At 37.7% G+C, this 25,449-nt stretch overlaps 1 protein-coding gene across 11 annotated transcripts in view; it reads right to left on the bottom strand.

The window, feature by feature from the left end:
* The window catches only part of LOC117034109 (suppression of tumorigenicity 18 protein), a 152,328-nt gene that overhangs the window by 90,536 nt on the left and 36,343 nt on the right, over positions 1-25,449 (bottom strand). For all 11 annotated transcript variants that reach the window (XM_033126809.1, XM_033126808.1, XM_033126816.1 and 8 more), the window contains 2 exons: positions 24,877-24,931; positions 22,779-22,809 (listed from right to left, as the gene is read on the bottom strand). In XM_033126809.1, the coding sequence (XP_032982700.1) occupies positions 22,779-22,809; positions 24,877-24,931 (86 nt within the window). The remainder of the gene's footprint in view (positions 1-22,778; positions 22,810-24,876; positions 24,932-25,449) is intronic.

Below are 25,449 nucleotides of genomic sequence, written 5' to 3'. Positions count from 1 at the left end.
TGTATGCATAAGTATATATATGCACACACACAAATCTGTGAAAATTTTTAGCATCTGAGAATCCTATTTAATCAGAAATAACTTGCTTTTAAAGGCTGTGGCTGATTTAGAAGTACTCAACTAAAAATGAAGCCTCCGGGATCTGTGTGGCTTGCACACCAAATAAACGAGTTTATTCTCTTTGGGGGTTTGTACTGTGCAGCTCCGGCTATACTTATTAAGGAGTTAGGGCTATGTCTGATCAGGAGACATCTGCATGATTTTGATCCTCAAGGAATTTTGGATGCCTCCTTGTACACCGAATTAAAAGGGAATTTAAAAAGTTTTGGGGCAAGCAGGGGAAGGAAGGAAGGAAACGAGCGGAGTGAAAATGCCTGGGCCCGCAGGGTCTCTGCCGGCAGCGGCGGCAGCTGCGGCAGCGAAAACCGCGGTGGCACCCGCAGTTCCGGGCACGCACGGGATCCCAGGGCGGAACGGAGAGCACAGAGACCAGGAGGTGGGCTCTTTCCCTGCGTCCCACGGCTGATTTCTCCCGCCGGGAGGGCAGCTAGTGGGCCCTAGGGCAGACAAAGAACACAGACTCCATACCTGGGCCCCTCCCCTCCGCTCTTCCAATCCTACCCCCGCCCCTTCCAGAGACTTAAACTGGCCCCTGAACTGCGGAGTAGTGTCAGATTACAGAGGAGCCTTAATGCTCAGGCTCTGGGAAGCCTGACAGGCAGCCCTAACCCAGGGAAGAGGCGATTTGGGCTGGGATAGGAGAGAAGAGACTCCTCCACCCCAGTCACCATCTTTTCTGGCCTGCGGGAAGAGTGTGGCGTAGCTGGGCTGGGAGAGAGAAGACCTCTCCATCCCCAGCCCCCACCCTTTCTGGCCTGCCTAGGGCGGGGCAAGTGCAACTACAGAGACACTCCCAGGGATCAGCAGTAAGGCAGACGCAGCTCTGGGCTTTCAGCAGCTCAGAAATCTCCCGCCCGCACCCCCCCCCCCTCCATACACACACACTGAAGAAGTGCCGTAAGACTCAGGAGTACTGGACAGGGGGCTGGAGGTGCTACTCTCAGTGGGCATACGTGCAGGCAAGGGCAGAAACTGCACGGACTTTGTAAAAACTATCATCCAGACCCCTCAGGCCCACGCATTTAAATCTACAGCCCCAAAGTCATTCTGGGCACCAGGTGACCGGCTCTGCCTGCGCAATAAGCAGGGGGCTCTTTGATACAGCAGAGGACAACCTGGACATTACTTGGTGGGCTTAAGCCAAGACTGGCACTGCTTTTTGTTTTGCTTTGTTTTGTTTTGTTTTGCTTTGTCTTTATATCTTTGATATCTTTGCCTGTGTCGAGTGGGGGTTATCAGGTGATTTTACATGTGAATGTATTTGATTTTTTTCTTTGTTGTTGTTGTTATTGTGCTTGGTGATTTGCTTTGTTCTGAAACTGCCCTACCAGGGCCCAGCTTAAGAGGCACAAGATTCAACATATCCAGAGGCCAACTCCAGACCAAACCAGAGTACTACTGGGTTTGACCTACAAGTCATACACCTAGACAGAATTCTCTGCAGGCACTAGAGCCCACAGAGGCCAAACCACATGTAACTGGTCAACCCTCACGCAGCAGAACACCCTGCGGTGGGCAGAGCCAAGTCTCACAATGAGTCAGCCTAGGAGTTAACCCCACCTACTCACAAGCAAAAAGCAATTAAAGATATTCTTGAACAGGACAATATACACAACACAAGAGTCACCTTTGGAGCACACGCAGAGGAGAAGAACGACGTAGTTCAAGTCAAATATAAAGGACACATACTACATAAGATAACCTAGCAAGAACTAAGAACTCTAGGGAATCTACCTAATACATCAAAGCAAACACAGAGAGTCAGTCAGAATGGGGAAACAAAGATACACATCCCAAATAAAAGAACAGAAGAAAACTCCACAACTGGAACCAAATGAAGCAGAGGTAACCAACCTTTCAGAGACAGAGTTCAGAACACTGGTGATAAGAATGTTTAAGGAGCTTAGAGAAGACATAAAGAAGGATGTAGAAATCATAACGAACAACCAGTTAGAAGTAAAGAACACAATTACCGAAATTAAGAACTCACTTGAAGGAATTACCAGCAGGTTAGATGAAGCAGAGGATCGAATCAGCGACTTAGAAGACAAGGTAGCAGAGATCACTCAAATGGAAAAACAGAAAGAAAAAAGAATAAAAAACAATGAGGATGGCCTAAGAGACCTCTGGGATAACATCAAGCGCAACAACATGCACATCATAGGAATACCAGAAGGTGAAGAGAGGAAGCAAGGGATGGAGAACATATTTGAAGTAATAGTGTCCGAAAACTTCCCCAACCTGATGAAGGAAACCAACATACAAGCCCAGGAAGTGCAGAGAGTTCCAAACAGGATAAACCCAAACAGGTCCACACCAAGACACATTATACTTAAAATGGCAAAGCTTAAAGACAAAGAGAGAATCCTAAAAGCAGCAAGAGAAAGACAGAGGGTTACATACCAGGGAACTCCCATAAGACTATCAAATGATTTTTCTACAGAAACATTGAAGGCCAGGAGGGAGTGGCAGGAGATACTCAAAGTGATGGAAAACAAAGGCCTACAACCTAGATTGCTTTATCCAGCAAGGCTATCATTTAAAGTTGATGGAGAGATAAAGAGCTTTCCAGAAAAAAATAAGCTAAAGGAATTTATTACCACCAAGCCAGCATTGCAAGAAATACTAAAAGGACTTCTGTAAATAGAAGAAAGATAAAAACAACCTAACTACAAATTTAAAAATGGCAATAACTATGTACCTATCAATAATCACTTTAAATGTAAACGGAATAATGCTCCAATCAAGAGATATAGGGTGGCTGACTGGATAAGAAAGCAAGACCCTTGTATATGCTGTATACAAGAGACTCACCTCAGAACAAAAGACACACACAGGCTGAAAGTGAAGGGTTGGAGTAAGATATTTCATGCAAATGGAAACAAGAAAAAAGCTGGAGTTGCAATACTTATATCTGACAAAATAGACTTTAAAATGAAGAACATACTAAAAGATAAAGATGGGCACTATGTAATAATAAAGGGATCGATCCGACAAGAGGACATAACCCTAGTAAACATCTATGCACCCAACATAGGAGCACCTAAATATATAAAACAGGTACTGACTGACATAAAGACAGAGATCAACAGTAACACTATTATAGTAGGGGACTTCAACACACCCCTGACAACAAGGGACAGATCTTCCAGACAGAAAATCAATATGGAAACAACAGCCTTAAATGATGCATTGGACCACTTGGATTTAATGGATATTTTCAGAACATTTCACCCCAATGCTGCAAAATACACGTTTTTCTCAAGCGCACATGGAACATTTTCCAAGATAGACCATATGTTAGGCCACGAAACAAGTCTTGATAAATTTAAGAAAACTGAAATCATACCAATTGTCTTCTCTGATCACAATGCTATGAAATTAGAAATGAACTACAGGAAAAAAACTGGAAGACACACCAATTCATGGAGGCTGAATAACTTATTACTAAATAATGAATGGGTCAAGCAGAAGATCAAGGAAGAAATCAAAAGATATCTCGAGACAAACGAAAATGAAAACACGACGACCCAAAATCTATGGGATGCCGCGAAAGCAGTCCCAAGAGGGAAATTCATAGCTTTGCAGGCCTACCTAAAGAAACAAGAAACATCACTAATCAACAGTTTATCTTCACATTTAAGGGATTTGGAAAAAGAACAGCAAAATAAGCCCAAAGGGAGCACAAGGAAGGAGATAATAAAGATCAGAGCAGAAATAAATGAAATAGAAACCAGAAAAACAATACAAAAGATCAATGAATCCAAGAGTTGGTTCTTAGAGAAGATAAACAAAATCGACAAACTTTTAGACAGACTCATTAAAAAAAAGAGAGAGAGGACCCAAATTAATAAAATCAGAAATGAAAGAGGAGAAGTGACAACGGACACTGCAGAAATACAAAAAGTTTTAAGAAGTTACTATGAGCAACTATATGCTAACAAATTTGACAATTTGGAAGAAATGGACAATTTTCTAGAGGCGTACAACCTTCCAAGGCTAACTCAAGAAGAAACAGAAAACCTGAATAGACTGAGTACCACCAGGGAAATTGAATCAGTAATCAACAGTTTCCCAACAAACAAAAGCCCTGGACCAGATGGCTTTACAGGTGAATTTTACAAAACGTTCCAAAAAGAACTATCACCTATTCTCCTCAAGCTCTTCCAAAAAATCCAGAAGGAAGGAAGACTCCCAAACACTTTTTGTGAAGCCACTATCACCCTGATCCCAAAATCAGACAGGGACACCACAAAAAAAGAAAACTACAGGCCGATATCTCTAATGAACATGGATGCAAAAATCCTCAACAAAATATTAGCGAACAGAATTCAGCAATACATTAAAAAGATCATTCACCGTGATCAAGTGGGATTCATCCCTGGTATGCAAGGGTGGTTCAACATCCGCAAATCAATGAATGTGATACACCACATAAACAAAATGAAAAATAAAAATCACATGATCATATCAATAGATGCAGAAAAAGCATTTGATAAAATCCAACAGCCATTTATGATAAAAACCCTTAAGAAAGTGGGAATAGAGGGATCATATCTCAACATAATAAAGGCCATATATGACAAACCCACAGCTAACATCATTCTCAATGGGGAAAAGCTCAAACCATTTTCCCTAAGATCAGGAACAAGGCACGGTTGCCCACTATCTCCGCTTCTATTCAACATAGTGCTGGAAGTTCTTGCCACAGCAATCAGACAAGAAAAAGAAATAAAAGGCATCCAGATTGGTAAGGAGGAAGTAAAGTTATCATTGTATGCAGATGATATGATTCTATATATAGAGAACCCTAAAGGCTCCACCAAGAAGCTGTTGGAGCTGATAGATGAATTTAGTAAAGTAGCAGGATACAAAATTAATATTCAGAAATCAGTGGCATTTGTATATACCAATAATAAAACATCAGAAGGAGAAATTAAAAAAACAATCCCATTTACAATCACTCCAAAGACTATAAAATACCTGGGAATAAAGTTAACCAAAGAAGTAAAAGATCTGTACTCAGAAAATTATAAGAAACTGAAGAAAGGAATGAAGGAAGATATAAATAGATGGAAACACATATCATGTTCATGGATAGGAAGAATTAATATAGTTAAAATGTCCATAATGCCTAAGGCAATATACATATTCAATGCAATTCCTATCAAACTGCCAACGTAGTTTTTCACAGAAATAGAACATATAATCCTAAAATTTATATGGGACCATAAAAGACCCCGAATAGCCTCAGCAATCTTGAAAAATAAGAACAAAGTGGGAGGTATAACAATACCTGACTTCAACTTATACTACAAGGCTACAGTAAACAAAACAGCATGGTACTGGCATAAAAACAGACACATAGATCAATGGAACAGAATAGAGAGTCCAGAAATAAATCCACGCCTATATGGCCATTTAATCTACAACAATGGAAGCAAGAATGTACGATGGAGTAATGACAGTCTATTCAATAAATGGTGCTGGGAAACCTGGACAGACACATGCAAAAAAATGAAGCTGGACCACCTCCTTACACCATCTACAAAAATAAATTCAAAATGGCTTAAAGATTTAAATGTAAGATCTGAAACCATAAAATACCTAGAAGAAAATATAGGAAGAAACTGCTCAGACATTACCCGGAGTAAGATTTTTACTGATATATACCCTCGCTCGAGAGAAGTGAGAGAAAAAATAAACATGTGGGATTATATCAAACTAAAAAGTTTTTTCACAGCAAAGGAAACCATCAATAAAACAAGAAGGGATCCTACTGAATGGGAAAAGATATTTGCCAATGATATATCTGATAAGGGATTAATATCACAAATCTATGAAAAACTCACTCAACTCAATTCCAAAAAAACAAACGACCCAATTAAGAAATGGGCAGAGGACTTGAAGAGACATTTTTCTAAAAAGGATATACAGATGGCAAACAGACATATGAAGAAATGCTCAACCTCACTAACCATCAGAGAAATGTAAATAAAAACCACAATGAGATACCATCTCACTCCAGTCAAAATGGCTATCATCAATAAATCAAGAAACAACAAGTGCTGGCGTGGATGTGGAGAAAAGGGAACGCTTGTGCACTGTTGGTGGGATTGCAGATTGGTGCAGCCACTATGGAAAACAGTATGGAGGTATCTCAAAAATCTGAAAATGGAACTACCCTATGATCCAGTAATTCCACTCCTAGGTATCTATCCGGAGAAATCCAAAACTCCAATTCAAAAATCTTTATGCACTCCTATGTTTATTGCAGCACTATACACAATAGCTAAAACATGGAAACAACTGAAATGCCCATCGGTAGATGACTGGATTAAGAAAATGTGGTACATTTATACAATGGAGTATTACGCAGCCATAAAGAAGAAAGAAATCTTACCATTTGCAACAACATGGATGGACCTAGAGAACATTATGTTAAGTGAAATAAATCAGACAGAGAAAGATAAGTACCATATGATCTCACTTATATGCGGAATCTAAAGAAAAGAATAAGTGAATGAACTAATCAGAAACAGTTTTGGAGACAAAGAGGAAAAACTGAGGGTTGCTAGATGGGCGGGCGGGGTGGGGGTAAGGGGGAAGGTGAGGGGATTAGAAAACAATCAGTAACCACAAGATGGCCACTGGGTTTGAAAATTAATCTGGGGAACGTAATTTAGTGGTTACCAGAGGGTAAGGGGGTTGGGGGGTGGGAGATGAGGGTAAGGGGGATCAAATATGTGGTGATGGAAGGAGAACTGACTCTGGATGGTGAACACATAATGTAATTTATAGATGATGTGATACAGAATTGCACACCTGAAATCTATGTAATTTTACTAACAATTGTCACCCCAATAAATTTAATTTTTAAAAAAATGAAGCCTACAAGTGCCGCATATCTCTTCCTGTAACTCAACCCCTTCTGTGCACACCTGTTCTTTCCTTCCTATTCACTACCAGAGCTTCTGAGAAATTACCCCTCCTGCCCATCTATCCCAGCCCCAACTAAGTCAGACAGGCTTGGTCCAAACATGGTTCTGCTGTCTCCTAATGAAGCAGGCTGGTCACCTTCCCGGGGCATTCATGGGATGCTGCTATATTTCCATTCACCATTGGGGATAGAAGTGAGTGACTATTTAGCCTAGTTTAATATTACATCATACAACCTTTTTTAAAAAATTCATATTGTCATTCAGGAAATTATACAACTGTGCTTTCCTGAGACTGCCAAAGCAACTGGAGACCCATTTCTGAGCCAGAGTTAACTCATCTAGACAAAGTAGACAGTAGCACCTGTCCACATCCTATAAAACAGGATATTGAAAGTGTTTGCACAATTTCTGAGACACAGGCAATGATTCAGGGCATGGAAGGGCTTAGTAGACTCACTTTACAATTTGACCCACATGTTGGTTGGATGTACTTCTGGGAGCTATCCTGTAAATCATTATTTACAAAGATATTTCCATGGGTATTAGGGATCATGAGGTTAAAAACCTGTTTGCAGGCTTGGTCTACAGTGTTGTCCAGAAATTGTACTACATTTGTTTTAGATATAGAAATAAACTGAACATCAAAGCTTAATTCATTAAAACATAAAATTATAAAAATTGAAGACATTTGGATCTTAGAGTATATGCTTTATTTTGATACATGACTTTTTATCACTTTCAAAAAAATATAGGGCAATCTTGTTAAGGATGGGTAAGCAGAAGTGGATTTGAAGTAATGGAGGGAATCGGCATTCATATACACTAAGAGACAATCTCTGGTCTTATTTAACCTTCCTCCTCTGACCTGTCCCAGCCACCGAAATCCACAACAGGCCAAGAATCAGGCCGCTGAAAGAGTTTGCCTTTCAATCTAATTTAACTCATCTTTACAGAGTGCCTGCTTTCTGCCCATGGGAGTTTCCTGCTTGGATACATTCTCATTCTTCCAGCTCAGGTTAACCCCCCAGCCAGAAATGACTACCCATTCCATTGTGCTCCCTTACATACACTTTTTATAGGACTTATTACACTGTGCTTTTATGAACCTTTAGGCTGTTTGCATTCAAAAATTGTGAGTGACTGTTTGATTCCAGTGCCTTCTTATCATACCCAGAACACATTTATGGAAATTTTTTCATTAGCACCTATATGCATCAGGTACCATTCTAGATGTTGTGGATATTATCGATGAAATAAGAGATGACAATTCCTGCTTTCAGAAAACGTACACTGTCGTGAAAGGTTAGAAACAAGGTAATAAGTAGTATTGCATATAAAAGCATGATTGTTTTTTTCCACTAAGAAAAGAGAAAACTGAGAAATGAGGACTTGGCATTTTAAAGGCTAAGGTCAGGGAAGGCCTTAGTCATTTGAATAAAGACTTGAGGCAAGTGAGGGAGGAAGACAGGCAATTGTGCAGGGAATTGCATTCCAGGCAAAGGGAAGAGCATGTAAAGGCCTGAGGCATAAGCAGGTCTGATTTAGGAAGGGGTTCGGTGTGCAGGGTGCAATGGAGGTATTAAAGAGACCAGGCTAGAGTAAGGATTTTGCATTTTCCTTTGAGAAAAGTGGAAACTACTGAAAGGTTGAGAAGAGGGGAGACTTGATCTGACTTTTACTGAAAAAGTAAAAGTGTTTAAGGTAGTCATTTTGGCTGCCTTGTAGAATGAATTATAAAGGGCAAAGGACAGAGGCAGGGAAACCAGTCAGGAGGTTACTGCGGTAATTCAGGTGAGCAGTGATGGTTTGGGAGCATAGTAATAGCAACACAGATAGTGAGAAATGATCAGATTTGGGTTTATCTTGAAATGTGAGCCATAAGGATGTTCAGAAATTGCATATAGGTATGAAGAGAGGATCAAGGATGGCTCCAAGGCTTTTGTCCTTCCCAATTTACTGACAAGTGGAAAAGTGTAGGTTTGTCCAACTTATAGAGGATTGTGATTTCAATTTTGGATATATTTAGTTTTGAGGTATACATTAGGGATCCATTTGGAGATGTTTACTACACAATTGGAGATATGACTTTGGAGTTCAGGGAAGACAGGATTCATTTACATGCAAATGTACTGAAAGCCTGAAGGAGATCACCAAGGAATTACCAGCAAAAGAGATTGAGGACGCATCCCGGCATCAGGGTCCACTGTTGGGAGATTGGAGAGCTGAGGGGGAACTAGAAATAAGAACTAAGAAGGAACAGTCAGTGAGCTAGGAGGAAATTAAGGAGCATGTCATGTTGGGAAGAGACATTTCTTTGAAAATGACCACAGAGAGTGAGCCTGCCAGACCTGCCTTTCAGGAACCCAGTGCTGTGGTCCTACAGTACAGACCACAGGCTTTGTGTTGGCTTTCACCTACAAGGATCCTTAGAGGATCTGAAGCAATTACCATAAACACTGAGGTGTCTAGGAATTTAAATTCTCTCTATTTTTCACAGGGGCAACATGGAAGAACAGGGTCTACTCTATGATTCCCACACAGGGTGATACAGACAGAAGCAGTTGCCAGGGGCATATTGCAATCATTTCCCTACACAAGTTTCACTCCCCTGGCCCTGATTTTGAATGAGTCCCTAGAGACACATTCCCTACCCCCCTTTGGAGAATCATCCCCATGTGTGCCTCCCCACAGACGGTGTGAGCTCCCATGCGTCAGGCTGAGAAACACTGAGAATCTTTAAGGAAAACCCCAAACTGTTCTTCCTAATCCATACTGCTCTGTACTTGGTGGCACCAGTCTTCTCTTTCTTCTAAGTGTTCACATGTCCAGCAGTGGCTGTACTATCTCACCTTGTAGCATCAGGCCACACCTGTGCACAGAATGACCTGGCTGATCACTTCATGCAAGCAACTTAGAAATGGACATTGTGCATTTCTTTTCTAGTTTTGTTTTCTCTTCCTGACTGAAAATGACCAAATGAGATTAAGAAACAAGTTAAGAAAATTAAGAGCACCTCACTTTTATATTTGATACTTCCATAAACTATATTTGTAGAGGAAGACACTTATTGGCAGTAGAAAAATGAATTAGAAATGATTATAGTTAGAGGACCCTGATTTGTAACTAAGGGACCAATGGAAACTTTGCTGGCTTAACAGTCTTGACTTTAAAGGGACAGAACTAACAAAAGAATCTAAGAATTTCGAAGCAAAAAATTCAGTCCCTTTAAAGATAGTTATAGAGAATCAATATATGAAACAGAATTCCTTTACAATGAATTACTAATTATATTGTTTATCCTCAAAATGAACACTGGTTGACAATATGAAATAAAACATTTCTCCAGTAACATCATGTACTAGGGATACAACAGTGAATAAAATAGATTTCCTGCCCTTAAAATGTTGACAGTGTATCAAAAAGGAAGAATTATATATGATTAATTAAAGTTTGTGTTTTTTTTTAATAGTGTGCTCTTTTTTTTATTGCCTCCCTAACCAAACTATAAACTTAAAGGCAGAAGATCTGCTTTCTTTTGAGTGGGTGGACAGATGGACGAATGAATAATAAAATACCAATGATTCAAAGTAACAAATGCTTTAAGACAGACAAGAAAACAAGTGCTTTGGGTACTCAATGAGAAAAAGTATCAGTCAGCCTGGGAGGTTATGGGGACAATTCATGGAGGAGATGACAGTCATTAGCCTGAAAGGATGAGTACAAATCCCATATGGGAAAAGATGAAGGAAATAATTTTGCTAGGAATAGCCTTAATAGAGTTGAGATGGAACGAGTATTTTATAAAAAGAAAAATAAGAAATATCTTTAGGCACGGGATTTCCTGGAGAAAACAGTACGATGATGAGATTAGAAGAACAAAATTTGGGGTGGGGGTGCTTAGAAAAAAGTCATTTATCCTTCAAGGAGGAGAAAATAAACAAGGAGAGAGATCATGCAAAAAAAAAAAAAAAGTGAAGAGGTAGCAAAGGAGAGGTTCAAAGGCAAAGATGAACTCAGAAGTTATGTTTGAATAAAGTAAGAGGTTAAATTTAACTATGATTTGGGATGGGGGAGGCGAGTAGGGGACAGGGAGGTGAATTTAGAAGCCAGAACTGAAAGTACTATATAGAAAAACGTGGTATTAGTCAAGAATCTGCAAGACTTGACATTTGAATATTTCTCCAAAGGCACACAGCTAATCACTGATAGAGCACCCAGAACCCAGGGCTGCTATTATCCCATTGTTCTGTCCAACACATAAACCAGTCAAATTCTAAGTGAGGGTTTGCATTAGAGTTATGAGAGGTCACCCATTGTGAGGAAACATTGAAAACTAAAGCACACCATGCTTCAGTTGTAGGGAGTTGATTTGTCACCATTGTGGAACACATTTATTTCAGTTCACACTTTAAGCAGGAAAAATATTGCAAGATTCAGAAACATTAAATTTGCAAACATATAATATAATTGAAATGGGACTTGAAATGGATATAGTTTACTTAAAAGATAACAGTAAGAAATGAAATGCTCTGCCTAAGGATTAAAGTTAATGCATTCTTTCAAGGAGCATTGAAGAGAAACAAGAAATAGTATTAAATAATTTTGTGTTGTGTTAAAAATGCTTAAGAGCACATTAGGGTGAGAAGATACCAACCAAAACAACAAATAAACTGTGAAGTGCTGAGCAGGTTGAAAGGAGCCTCAGCATATTTGTTACCAATTTATCAAAGTGGTAAGACTTTGTCACATGACTATGTGACAAATGGAAATTGACAGATTTTGGATTTTGTTTGAGACATAATAATTAAATATTCTGAGAATACACTCTAGAGAGTCATCTATGAATGCATATAAAATGATCTTTTAAAAGTGTCCTTACATAAATTATCTTTCTAATGAGCTATGGTAAATATTTAAGGAAGATTTAGTTGACTTCAAACACTTCCAAGAGGTCAAATCAAAGACTGTAGAAGACCAAAGCTTGTGCTTTTTGCTACACTACTGTCAAAATTGTTTATTCAGAATTCTGCTACTCTTCATCAAATAGAAATGCAAACACTCATTAACATTCATCCAAGAATTCACAGACCAAGAAAATTCCAAAGAAACCCAGACACTAGACTTTTCTTCCAATTGACATCACTGAAAATTAGCAATGAAGAGAAGAGTTTTTCCAAGTAAGCAGTAAAGAAGCTAGTGTCTCTTAAACTTTTATATACCTATTAATAGCTTAGAGATTTTGTTAAAATGCAGGTTCAGTAGGTCTGGGGTAGGCCTGAGAGTCTGCATAGTTCTAATCAGACGCCAGGGGATACCGACCATGCTGATACTCTGCATAGGCAGGCTCCAAGGTTATATTTGATCCCCTAGAGGGAAGTCATCTCTCCCAAATGCCTGCAGCACTTTGCTTATTATATCACCCACAGTGATGTCATTACCTAATTCCCTGGATTTATTACGCTGACACCATTAATTTTGTCTCCACTGCAATATTGAGTACTACGCTGGTGCAGAAGTGTTGAATGAACAAATATTGAAGGAAATACTCATTCCTTAATCAAGAGTGGCAAATTCTGCTGGGTAAAAAGATTTACATTATAAGTAGAAAAGCTAAATGATGAAAAAATTTCTGTGCGGGTGAGTTCTGCAAACCCGCAAGCCACAATGAAGTAACTCTTCATGTGAACCTACAGTGGTGGCATTTTTCATTTTTAGAAAATGTCTGATTTCTAGAGATTTTAATACCTTAGATTCCTATAACCCATTGGTCCACATTGACCACCAATATCCTTGGGATAAAACTTGAACATATAACAAAAGGCAAAGTAAATAAAGCATATTTTGTTCTTATTTTTGTCTGACAAACTTCACTCTAAATATTTTTTAGAAATGGAGACATTACAATTTAATACAGAGCATATAAATTAAATTGTCCCATGTAATCATAACCATATATGCTATAAATATTTAATTATATATATATATATACACATATATATATATTTATTATATATATACATACATATATGTATGTATATGTACGAGTTCAGACAATTAAGTTCACGAACTCATCCTTGAAAGAGTGCTACATACCTCAGTGCTGAATATCACTACTGTCACCTTCAAAGTACTCCCCTTGGGAAGCAATGCACCAACTCCAACATCTAGTCCACCCTTCAAAACAATTTTGGAACTCTTTTTCTGGAATGGCCATCAGAGCTGTTGTCGTATTACCCTTGATGTCCTGAATGTCATTAAAATGTCTTTCTTTCAATATTTTTTTATCTTCAGGTAAAGAAAAAAGTCATTGGGAGGTGAGTAGGGAGGGTGTTCCAATAGAGTCATTTGTTTACTTGCTAAAAACTCCCTCACAGATGGTGCCATGTGAGCTGGTGCATCATGGTGATACAAGAACTATGAATTATCGGTGAAAAGTTCAGGTTGCCTAAGTTTTTCACACAGCCATTTCAGCACTTCCAAATAGTAAACTTGGTGACTGTTTGCCCAGTTGGTATAAATTCAAAAAAGGTTAGCAACATCAGTGCAACAAGTTCACGAACTTAATTGTCAGACCTCGTGTGTGTGTGTGTGTGTGTGTGTGTGTGTGTGTGTGTGTACATGCAAACTTGGAAACACATGGCCATTTTTCTCTCTAAGTTCAATATACTATGAACTACTGGACTACTACTGGACCCCATTGTTGGCCCATTTCTAAATGGTGCCATTGGCCTCAGGTAGATTTTAAGTGGCACCCCCTTTCCTCACTGTAAAATTGGTCTCTGAAATACAAGACCCATGATAACTCATCACCTGGGAAGTAGCATTTTGAAGAGGAAAACAAATAGAATAAATAGATATTTGTATTATCTTCAGAAACTGTAACATAGATTTAAAATCAATTCATGGAAAGTAATCTAGAAGGAAAGGACAGTGACCTCTTTATAATTGGCAGTGCAGTGAATAAAGAAAATGCAGTGGGGTTAGTTTGTAGGTCTGAGATATTTCTACTTGATTTATTAATTAATTGACAAAATTTAAATTAAAATTTTCCAAAAAAAGTGGATGATAAAATGTAATGCAGTTATGTCAATGTAGGTTCATCAGTTGTACAAATGTCCCACTCTGGTGGGGAATGCTGTTAATGGGCGTGGCTGTGTATGTTTGAGGGAGGGGAGTTATAGGAAATCTCTGTAACTTCTGCTCAGTTTTGCTGTGAACCTAAAGCTATTGTAAAAGTAGTCTAACAAAAGAAGAGGACTTCCAGTCAAGATAGCAGAGTAGATAAACAGTGTACTTGTTTCCTTCCATGACCACAGCAAAATTACAACTAAATTATTAAACAGCCATCATTGAGAACCACTTGGAGACTAGCTGAACAGAAGTTCTATAACTAAGGATATAAAGAATCCACAACTAGACTAGTAGGAAAGACAGAGACATGGAATGGGTAGGCCCATACCCATGCTGTGGCAATTAAGAATCGGGAGGGATATCCCTGCTGCAGAGTTTCCCCTTGAAGAGTGAGGGGTTCTAGCCCCACATTGGGCTCCATAGTTTGGGAAGAGGACTCCCTATAACATCTGGCTGTGAAAACCAGTGACTATTCGATGCTACTGATGTGGAGGGCTGCTGGAGTCCCAGGTGTTCCTCTTGAGGGGCCTACACATGGATTAGCTCATTCACAAACTTACTTGCTCTGAGCTCCAGTGTAGGGGCAGCAGCTCAAAAAGTACCAGGGACATATGCAGAAGAACTGAACTGACTAGCTTCAGGTGTAAGGCTAGAGAGGTAGGGGTCATGAAAGCCCTCTTCAGGGATGGAACACTGGCAGGTGCCATTGCTCCCTTGTTGAGCCCTTTCATGACACACAGAGACAGGAGATGCAGGTGGGTGCCAAATCTGATTTCTTCACTAACCTGGCTAACATCTTTCACCTTGCCCTGGTGATTCCCTGAGACCTAGCCCACCCAACTCACCCACTGAGCCTAAGCTTCTTCCAACAGTTTTTCCACACCAGTGGCCTGCTTGGCTTGCACTGTAGACTTTCCTAAAGTCTCCTAAAGTTCCACAAACCCCAAACAAACACCAGCTGGTGTCAGTGTGCTCTGCACATTTTGCTAAGAGGTCCCAAGCCTGGCACAAGTGTTGACCAATTTCAATTTGCACTGTAACTCCACCAGGTGGCCCAAATCTGGCATAAGTTGTAGTCAGTATTGGCTTGGCACCTGGCTTCAACTAAGTGACCACAAACCTGGCACATGTGGCAATTGGTGTCAGCTCACACTGTGGTGTCCAGCAAAGGGCCCCAAGCACAACACTAGTGGCAGCTGATCTTGGTTCACAGCATAGCATCTCTCAAGCACCCCCAAGGCCAGCACAGGCAGCAATAAACCACAGACCACTGTGTAGCTCCCACCAGGTGGCCCCAAGTTGGCAAATGGCAGCTGATCTTGGTCTGAACTGAAGCTCTTCCCAAGAGGCTCCAGAACCAAAACACTTGATGGCTGGCTCCAGACCATACCAGAGAACCATCCAACCAACTCCACAAGTGACATACCCAAAGGGCATCACTAAAGTGACTTCTGCTCCCTGGGGTCAGCCGCCCCCCTCCCGCACCCCAGCAGCTTGTATGCTATGGACATGTTCAATCCCCACAGCCAAGCAGCATGAGGGTCAATCTCACCCATTGACATGCCAACAGCAATCAAGGCTCAACTGCAACAAAAGGGCACACACAACCCACAGAAGGAACACTCCTGGAGCATCTGGCTCAGGAGAAAAGGGAGACTGTGCCACTGGGCCTCACAGGACACCAACTACTTAAGGCCACTCTGCCAAGACTGGAAGATATAGCAGATTTACGTAATACATAGAAACAAACACAGAGATGTGGCCAAAATAAGGAGACAAAGAAACATGTCCCAAATGAAAGAACAGATCAAAACTCCAAAAAAAAAAAAGAACTAAACAAAATGGAGACAAGTAATCTACCAGATACAGAATTCAAAAACACAAGTTATAAGTATGCTCAGTGAACTTAGAGGAGAATAGATGAACTCAGTAAGAAGCCTAACAAACAGATAGAACACATAAAAAGAACCAGTCAGAAGTGAAAAATACAATAACTAAAATGAAGAATAAATTAGAGAGAATCAACAACAGATTAAATGAAGCAGAGGATCAAATCAGCGATCTGGAAAACAAGGTAGCTGAAAACACCCAATTAGAACATCAAAAAGAAAAAAAAAATTGAATTAAAAAATGAGAATAGTTTAAGGGACCTCTGGGACAACATCAAGCATATCAACATTCTCATCATAGGGGTACCAGAAGAAGAGAAGAGCAAAAGAATGAAAACCTATTTGAAGAAATAATGACTGAAAACTTCCCTAACCTGGTGAAGGAAGTAGACGTACAAATCGAGGAAGCACAGAGAGTTGATGAACCCAAATAGGCCCGCACCAAGACACATTATAATTAAAATGCCAAATGTTAAAGACAAAGAGAGGACCTTAAAAGCAGCAACAGAAAAGCAGGTAGTTACGTATAAGGTAGCTCCCATAAGACTGTCAGGTGATTTTTTTCAACAGAACCTTTGCAACCCAGAAGGGAGTGGCATGATACATTAAAAGTGATGAAAATCAAACAACTACAACCAAGATTACTCTACCTAGTAAGGTTTTCATTCAGAATTGAAGAAAAGATAAACATTTTCCCAGACAAGAAAAAGCTAAAGGAGTTCATCACAACTAAACCAGTATTTCAAGAAATGTTAAAGGGACTTATTTAAGTAGAAAAGAAAAAAATATATAAATAAGAAAATATAGAAAAGAAAAAGAAAATTCCCACTGACAAAGGCAAATGCTTAGTAAAAGTAATGGATCAACCAACTATAAAGCTAGTACAAAAGTTAAAAGTCTAAAGTAGGATGATCATGTGTAATTACAACAATAAAGGGATATGCAAACACACACACACACAAATAAAACATAATTTAAAAAACATAAATGTGGAGGGGGTGAGTGAAAATTTTAGTGATTTTAGAATATGCTCAATCTTGAGTGATCATCAACTTAAAATAGACCGCTGTAAACACAGCTTGATATATATGAAGCATGGTAACCACAAACAAAAAATCTAAGAGATATACAAGAAATAAAGAGAAAGGAATAAAAAAATGACTCTATAGGAAGTTATCAACATGAACGAGAGCAAGACAATAAGAAAGGAACAGAAAAGAACTGTAGGAGCCCGCCGAGTTGCTCAGTCGGTTGGAGCACCACCGTGCTCCTAACGCCGAAGGCTGCGGGTTTGATTCTCACATGGGCCAGTGAGCTGCGCCCTCTACAGTTAAGATTGTGAACAACACCTCTCCCTGGAGCGGGGATGCTATGAGCCCCGGGAGGTTGGAGTAAGCTGCTGTGTGCTGGTGTGGGCTGCTATGTGCCTCCATGAGTGGCCGGTGGCCAGCGTGAGTGACCGGCAGCCAGCGTGAGTGGCTGGCAGTTGGTGAGAGTTGTTGTGAGCTGCTGTGAGTGGCGAACCACCAACTGGCATCCGACTGCCTCAACCAGGAGGAGCACAAGACTCATAATACCAGCATGGGCCAGGGAACTGTGTCCTACACAAATAGGCTGAGAAACAACGACTTGAACTGGAGGGGGGGAGGAGACAGAAAAAAGCGGGGGAGAAAAGAACTATAAAAACAAGCAAAAAAAAAAAACCAATTAATAAAATGGCAATAACTATATGCCTATCAATAATTACTTTAAATGTAAATAGACCAAATGCTCCAATCAAAAGACATAGGGTGGCTGAATGGATTAAAAAAACTCAAGACCTGTACATATGCTGCCTACAAGAGACTTACTTCAGATTGAAAGATGCACACAGACTGAAAGTAAAGCAATAAAGAAAAAAGATAGTTCATGCAAATGAAAATAAAAAATAAATCTGGGGTAGCAATACTTACATAAGACAAAATTTAAAACAATAGCTGTAACAAGAGACAAAGAAGGGCATTTCAAAATGAGAAAGGGATCAATCCAACAAAAGAATATAACTCTTGTAAACAACTGTGCACTCAACATAGGAGAATCTAAAGATATAAAGCTAATATTGACAGATATAAAGGGAGGGATAGACAGTACTGCAGTAATTATAAGGGACTTTAACACCCCATTGACATCAGTGGATAGATAATCCATACTAAACAGTGAAAAAAAATGAAAGCTTTTTCTTTAAGATCAGGAACAAGACAAGTAATCTGCTTTCACTACTTTGTTCAACATAGTAATGGAAGTCCTAACCACAGCAATCAGACAAGAAAAATAAATAAAAGGCATCCAATCCAAAAGGAAGAATTAAAACAGTCATTATTTGCAGAAGAAATGATACTAAATGGAAGGAAACCTAAAGAATCCACCGAAAACTATTATAACTACAAAATGAATTCAGTAAGATAGGATGCAAAATTAATATTCATAAGTTGGTTGCATTTTTATACACCAATAATGAATTATCAGGAAGAAAAATTAAGAAAACAATCCCATTTACAATCGCATAAAAAAAGAATAGATTACCTAGGAATAAATTTAACTAAGGAAATGAAAGACCCATCAGAAAACTGTAAGACATTAAAGAAATTGAAGATACAAATAAATGAAGTGTATACTATGTTGATGGATAGGAAGCATTAGCATCATTGAAAATAATTAAGTTGTCTCATGCCTCTAAGTAGCATGGTGAGTACCAGCCTCACCCATTACACAAGGTGTGGATGAGAAAGATGGAGGAGAATGAGCAACTGGACAGTGATACTTCAGGCGTCCACTAAATGGATACATCTCCTCTTCGAAATTAAATCCTTATCATCACCTCTTTGGTTATCAGTCTCACTTTCCCCTCAAAGTGGTTTATAGGAAAGTGGGTTTTCTTTACGGTGTCAGTTTCTTGGATTGTAATTTATAGGTTTGACCATAATGTTTAGGTAGACGTATTGCTAACATATATAGTCGGTATGTTATCAAAATACCCTAACATGTACTGAGCCCTGCATCTGGAAATCATAGTAATGAAAGGAAAGAAAAGGGTTTTTCCTTTCTTTTATAAAACCTCATGATTAGAAGTACTTATTTCCTTTAACCTTGATGATGGATTTATGGAACATTTAATAATAGAAGTCACTTTCCTTTCATTCTTTTACTTGTCATCTGCAGAAATTTGTACAGCAAGTAGTTCCAATAAAATCATGGCTACTAAGGAAAATTTCTATTCAAAAAAAGAAATAAACTAGAAAGCAAATCAGTAAGTATTAATTAAAATGTTTGACTGACATAAAGACTGAAATAAGAAGAAAACAGAGAAAGTCATCTAAAGCTACGTCATATTTTTTTTTCACATCCATTAAATGTTGCTATTAAATCTATAGCTTATGGATTACAGAGCTCCCAAAATATTTAACATTTTAAAACTTACAAGAACATGCCAGATAATAAGTGAAGGAACAAATTTTATAAAATAAAGTAAAAAAACAAGTCAACTAAATCAAAATTTTTATTATAAAACGTAAGCCAACAAATTGGTAGGCAGCAATAAGACCATGGGATTTGTCTCTAATATACTTAAGAACCTTGATTTCATTTGTGTCTCTAAATTGTCACAAAAGAAAGCCATTTCAGAAGCTATATTTTCCTAATTAGAGGAAAGGGGCTGGACTGGTATAAAAAACACTTTGCCAATGCATGAGACAATTACCAATATTAGTAGATACAATAGCAGGAGGATCAGAGTAAGGATAATAGTAATAAAAGAAAAAAGTAAAGATAATACAACGGTCATGATTCAGAAAGATGAAAGAGAGCCTTCTCAGCACCACCTGTAACCTGAATTGTGTTGGAGGAAAGATTGGAAATGCTATAAGAAATGTGATTAAAGGTGGGCCTGTGGTTATAAATTGCTTTTTTAATGGTGATGATAGTAGCTGACATAGAGTATAATAAGAAGATGAGAATGTCAGTATCAATTTTTATTAGTGTCATGAACAATATATAGTATATTTAAATTAGCTTCATTTGTATTAGTATTTTTGTAAGTGGTAGCTCAAGAAGCAATAACATGTCCAATATATTCTAAAAAGAAAAACTAAATAAAGTTGCCAATGTTCTCTACAAAATAGCCATAACTTTTATACTGGGGAAAATATGCCACATTTCCTAAGATAGTCAAAATTCAGGCACACAACATACTCTAGATTATACATCACAACAAATCTAGGGAATAAATTGGAGGAGCAATTGTTGCAAATGCATAAAGTCCTACAAATTTGAAAAGACACTAAAAATGTAACTTTACATATATCAAACTTCTTTCCAAGATATACATAGAATGATAATTACGGTCTATATCTGGGTCAACTTAAAACTTTAAGAAATGGGAACTATTCAGTCTGAGCATGGTCATTCTGTTGAAAATAAGCAATTATAAAATTAATAATAGTAATTTTTATAAACTAGTTCTTATTAAAGAAAAATTGATGAATCAGTTTTGTTTATGAATTTTCTCAGCAATTATCAACAGCTTTCTGAGTCGGTCTAATGACAAATTAGGTAAAATTAAATATCTAATAAAAACAATTTTTAGATAATTAGAAGAATAAGAAACATTATTATTTTAATTAAAATCTATTCTTTGTTTGAATTTCAGAAAACTAAGCTTTGAAAAGCATACCATAAGGGTTAAAGTATAGAATTTTAAAATCTAGCTACTGAAGGTATGAATTCTGAACCATTTCTTTTTTTATTTATATCTTAGACAGTATTAATTGTGTATGAGAGAAAGCATAGCCTGGTGGTTAAGAAACTGGTCTCTAAGTCAGAAGTCTGTTACTTACTAGTTGTGAAATCTTGGGCTAGTTCCATAAACTATTTTCAATTTCTTCACCTGAAAACTGGAAATCTCACAGTTTCTACCTTTTAAGGTTATTGTGAGGATTAAATGAGACAGAGTGATGAATAATGCTCAAGAGTGTCTGGCTCACAATAAGACCTCAGTAGATATTAGTTTTATTATAATTATTAATGCTAATAAAGTGCTTAAATAGAAATTTCTATTTCTCTAGAAAGGTTAAATTAAACATTTCTTCTCTCCAAAAAGCCGCTTCTCTCTGCTAATTCCTTCCTTTTGCTCTATGAATTATATATTTCTCCTTAGGGCAAAATACACAGTTATTCCTTCTCCTTTAAAGCATTCTCCTTTTCGAGTTATTTTTCAAGACACATAACTCAAAAGGCCTCTTCCCACACCCTCCAAATAGTTTGATTCCCTAAAAAGACTGACTGGAAACAGTTACTTCAAAAGGTGAGAGGACCCTGCATGAGTCGCTGGGCACCGTGTCTGCTCTAGACCACTAGGAAACCAATTCCTGAGATGGCAAACATCTCACTCACTTTGAGCCATTGGTCATTTTAAACTTCTCTTGGTCATTCCACAGGGGACATAAAGTTCCAAACTAATAGGAATTTTAAATAAGAGCAGATTTAAAAATCCAAAATTTAAGTGAACCAGACAATTCAGTTATTTAATTGAATGTGTGTGTATTATATGTTTGCTCCTATAAAAGTAGTTTAAAATGTAAAATTCCCAATGAAAAAATTGATAATGTAGGCAGTACCATGGATTCTCTACTGACAAATCTCCACAGAGAAGAGCATCAGCATGAAAGCTTGTACTCAATTCTGATAGATACGTGTTCCACTAAATATGTGGACCAAATATGACAGAATGAATCATATGGAACACTAAGTAACTAAGATAGCCCTTGCTTCAGGAAATCACAGCACAGTTGCTTGGGAAAATAACGATGTAAATTGTTAATGCACACATTGTGAATTTCAATGTGTATCAGACATTGTTACACATACTCCAGTTTTCAAATAGTTCCCTGAGGAACACATATAGACCACTGTCATTTTCACAAAGGTGGATAGATAGTGGGTTTGGGACTTTCTGTGTTTTGCAATAGCAAATTCAGAGGAGACAAGGGATTTATCTTGTTCCTGACACAATTTCACTAAAAAATATCACCGGTACAGAAAATGTGTTTCTTTTTAAACATGTACTTAAAGAAAAACTATACCTCACAAAGGTATTGTGAAAGAAAACCTAATTGGAGTTTATTCTGCAAAGCTTATTAAGGTAGACTTTCCAGAATATTACCTGAGGTGTATCTAAGGTGGAAATGCTTGAATACACATAAAAACCTATCAAACACATTATCTTCAAATGTCTACATTTAAAAAATCATGTGGTTACTTGATAGAATTATCTATTTTTTTTTTTTGATGGAGAATTTAGGACTTGGGTTATCTGTCAAGTCCACAGATAACAAATCAGTTTTTTACTTACCATCAGTGCAAAACCAAACCACATGTGACGTGTTTACATAGAGGCAGCACAACACTCCATGGAGAAAAGTGGAAATTTACTCACATTACAGCAAAATGCTACTGTTTTTATCACAATTGTTTGGGATCAATTATCAATAGTTTTTTCCCTTTCTCTGTTTCTTTGGTGTATAGATAGAGGCTATGTGAAATAAGACCATTGGTGTATTTCTCATACCTACTAAAACAGGAATTCTGAGGCTTGAAAAGTACAAAATATTTTAATAATTAAAGTAAGTCAATATTAGAAAAAGTAATGTAGGACAAATCTTACCTGAGCTCCTGGATTAGAGAATCCATTGGCACTGTTGAAAAAAAAATCAGTTTTTAATTTTGAAAACTGTATGACTGGGACTTTTAAGCCACCTAGAGATAATGACCAGTAATGGTTAGTACTGACCCCACTTAATTTCCCTTTGGGTGGGTTGATCTTTTCTGGTTTTGCTTCTTTGGAGAGAAGAGGACAAATATATATGGTCCAGAACAGATGAGTCTAGGTTTAGTGCCTTAGGTGACCTTGGGAACAGACGTCATGGATTGGACTTTCCAAGTATCTGTCTTTAGAGATTCATTAAAAATTTACAGAAGTACAAAGGACTTGAATTATTTTTAAATCAATTTAACCAATTTTATTGTTTATAGAAATTTTTTTTCAAAAGAATCCTGTTTACATTTTTATTGACTTTAAACAAATATATAAATAAAACTGGCAAAAGTTTTACTAATGAATATGTCCCAAGATATTGTTCCGTAAATTTCATACATAGAGAAAGAGGAGGATAAGCTTCAGCCTTGTTAATATCAACATTATTTTAAAAATAAGAAATTTACAGAAAAAAGAGCTTTGATTTTTCTGACTGAAATCATGGTAACTAAAGAAGTTCATGTTTATAAATACCTGCCTACACAAGGATAAGCAGCATATTGAGATAGATAACAGGTGGTTTTAAAGATTACTCATGCTACATGAGAAACAGTTGTTTAATTTCTCAGAGAACATTTTGGCTCTATTTAAGAGTATATATGTATGTGCCAAAAGAATTTGAAGTCTAAAAAAGAATTGCAAATTAAAAGAGCCACATTTTAAAAGTATGCTAGAGTGGTGTGCTTTTAGGAGTCTAAACAAGAAATTTAAATAATCCAAATACAGTCCTTAGAATGCTGATATTTATGGAAGATGTGAGCTTATCCTAAATAATTATACAAACTGTCTTTCTTAAACTTGTATTTTATTGAGAAGTTTGCTGCATACAAACTTAATGTTTGGAAATACTGTTCCAAATATTAGACTACCAAATATTAGACTACTTCAACTAAAAGTAGAAAAAAATACAGTGTGAAATTTCTGTTTAGGTAAAGCCCCATATCTACTACAGCATTATTCTGCACTTTGATTATTATGGCTAGTGCTAACCATGGTTATATTTTAACTGAAAAAAAAAATCATCCTGGAATTTATTAAACACTTTGGGATTCTGGACTTTACTCAAAAATAAATTATTTACCTTTACTACATATATAAACATGGCTAACGAAACGATTTCATGTGATTAGCCACTTTGAAATGTAAATTTCAAACTGTTTCCAAATTATTGCACTATTGCTACCCAACTCAGTTCTTCTCAGCAAGGCTGACTTTGAGAAGACTGGGGTGGGGAACAGCTACCCAGAGTGTTTTCAGAGGGCATGGTGAACCTAGTTTCTTGTTTAGAATTAAGGGTCACAAAAATATAGCTATTTATAATAAAAGTTATTTTCCTTAAGGGGTATTATTATTGCCAGTCAATCCTGTTTTCCAGATGTTTAGATCATCAAGGGCCTGTTTATATTTCAATATTATATTACCATCTGTTGGTTACCAAAAGAGAGAGATAACCGGCAAGTTAAACCTTTCAAACGTTTCTTTGCGCTGCTGGAAATTCCCAGCAGGGACAGTCAAAAAACAAACATTAGCATTTTACTTCAACTAAGAGTGGGAGCCACTAAACCGGATAACATAAAAATCAAAACCTGCTTTAGCAATAAACTAATAATTTGGTCTTTTCCCTTGGCCATTAAAGTCACTTCAATAATTTGAAGGTCTCCATGAAGCATTCTTCACTCACTGACTCTTATGTTGTTTCACATGATGTTCAAGTCTATCATGATTGCATTTTGTAAAAATTAGCATCATATATCATTTAGACTTTTCCGAGTCCTTTAACTCCTGGTTCATAATATTTTGCCCCTCAAAACCATGATCCAATGTTTTAGCTTGATTTAAAAAAAGAATGTTGTAATCATTCGGACTGCACATTAGGGACTGAGCACTGGAATTCCCATATTTCATGGTGTGGTGGGCACGGTGTCATGGAATCTGCTTGCTAACTCACCCTTGGTTCCTTTAGACCGGGTACACAGCATTTTATCTGCAGCCTCTGCATCCATCTGTAACATGAACACAAGTCGTGAGGTCATTCCTTTGACATTGACCAAAACATGAAAACATGTCATTAGGAGTTCTGAAGGTCATTTTGAAAAACAGAGTAGCCTTTCATGCTCTCTGATGGTATTCTGACTCTGCAGGGATACAACTGTGACTGCCCTCACAGTCCATGAATTTTGGAAATACGTCTATAGATGCCAGAACCAGAGGAAACAGTGACAACACGGCATAAACTTATCCATAAGTTTGCAAGTGATTCAAACACTTTGGGCATTACAAAGATAGAGTAAAGGACTGTCTGCTTAACAGTGGTTGTGACAAACAGTGGTTGAGACAAAACCTCAAATGCCAAACCAAAAGGTTTCAGACTAATTTACTAAAACCTGATTCCTTTACATTACTAGACCCTTTCTGATACATACCTCGTGCTAAGTCAGAAAAAATAATTCCCTGTGTAAAAAAGCAATGTTAAGTCAAACCCCTAACATGTCCCCATTTCAAAACACCATTGGAAATGCTG

Source organism: Rhinolophus ferrumequinum, chromosome 14 (genome assembly GCF_004115265.2).
Source record: "Rhinolophus ferrumequinum isolate MPI-CBG mRhiFer1 chromosome 14, mRhiFer1_v1.p, whole genome shotgun sequence".
Taxonomy (NCBI): domain Eukaryota; kingdom Metazoa; phylum Chordata; class Mammalia; order Chiroptera; family Rhinolophidae; genus Rhinolophus; species Rhinolophus ferrumequinum.
The sequence above is the reverse complement of the archived record's forward strand: the minus strand, read 5'-3'. Positions and strand labels throughout refer to the sequence as shown.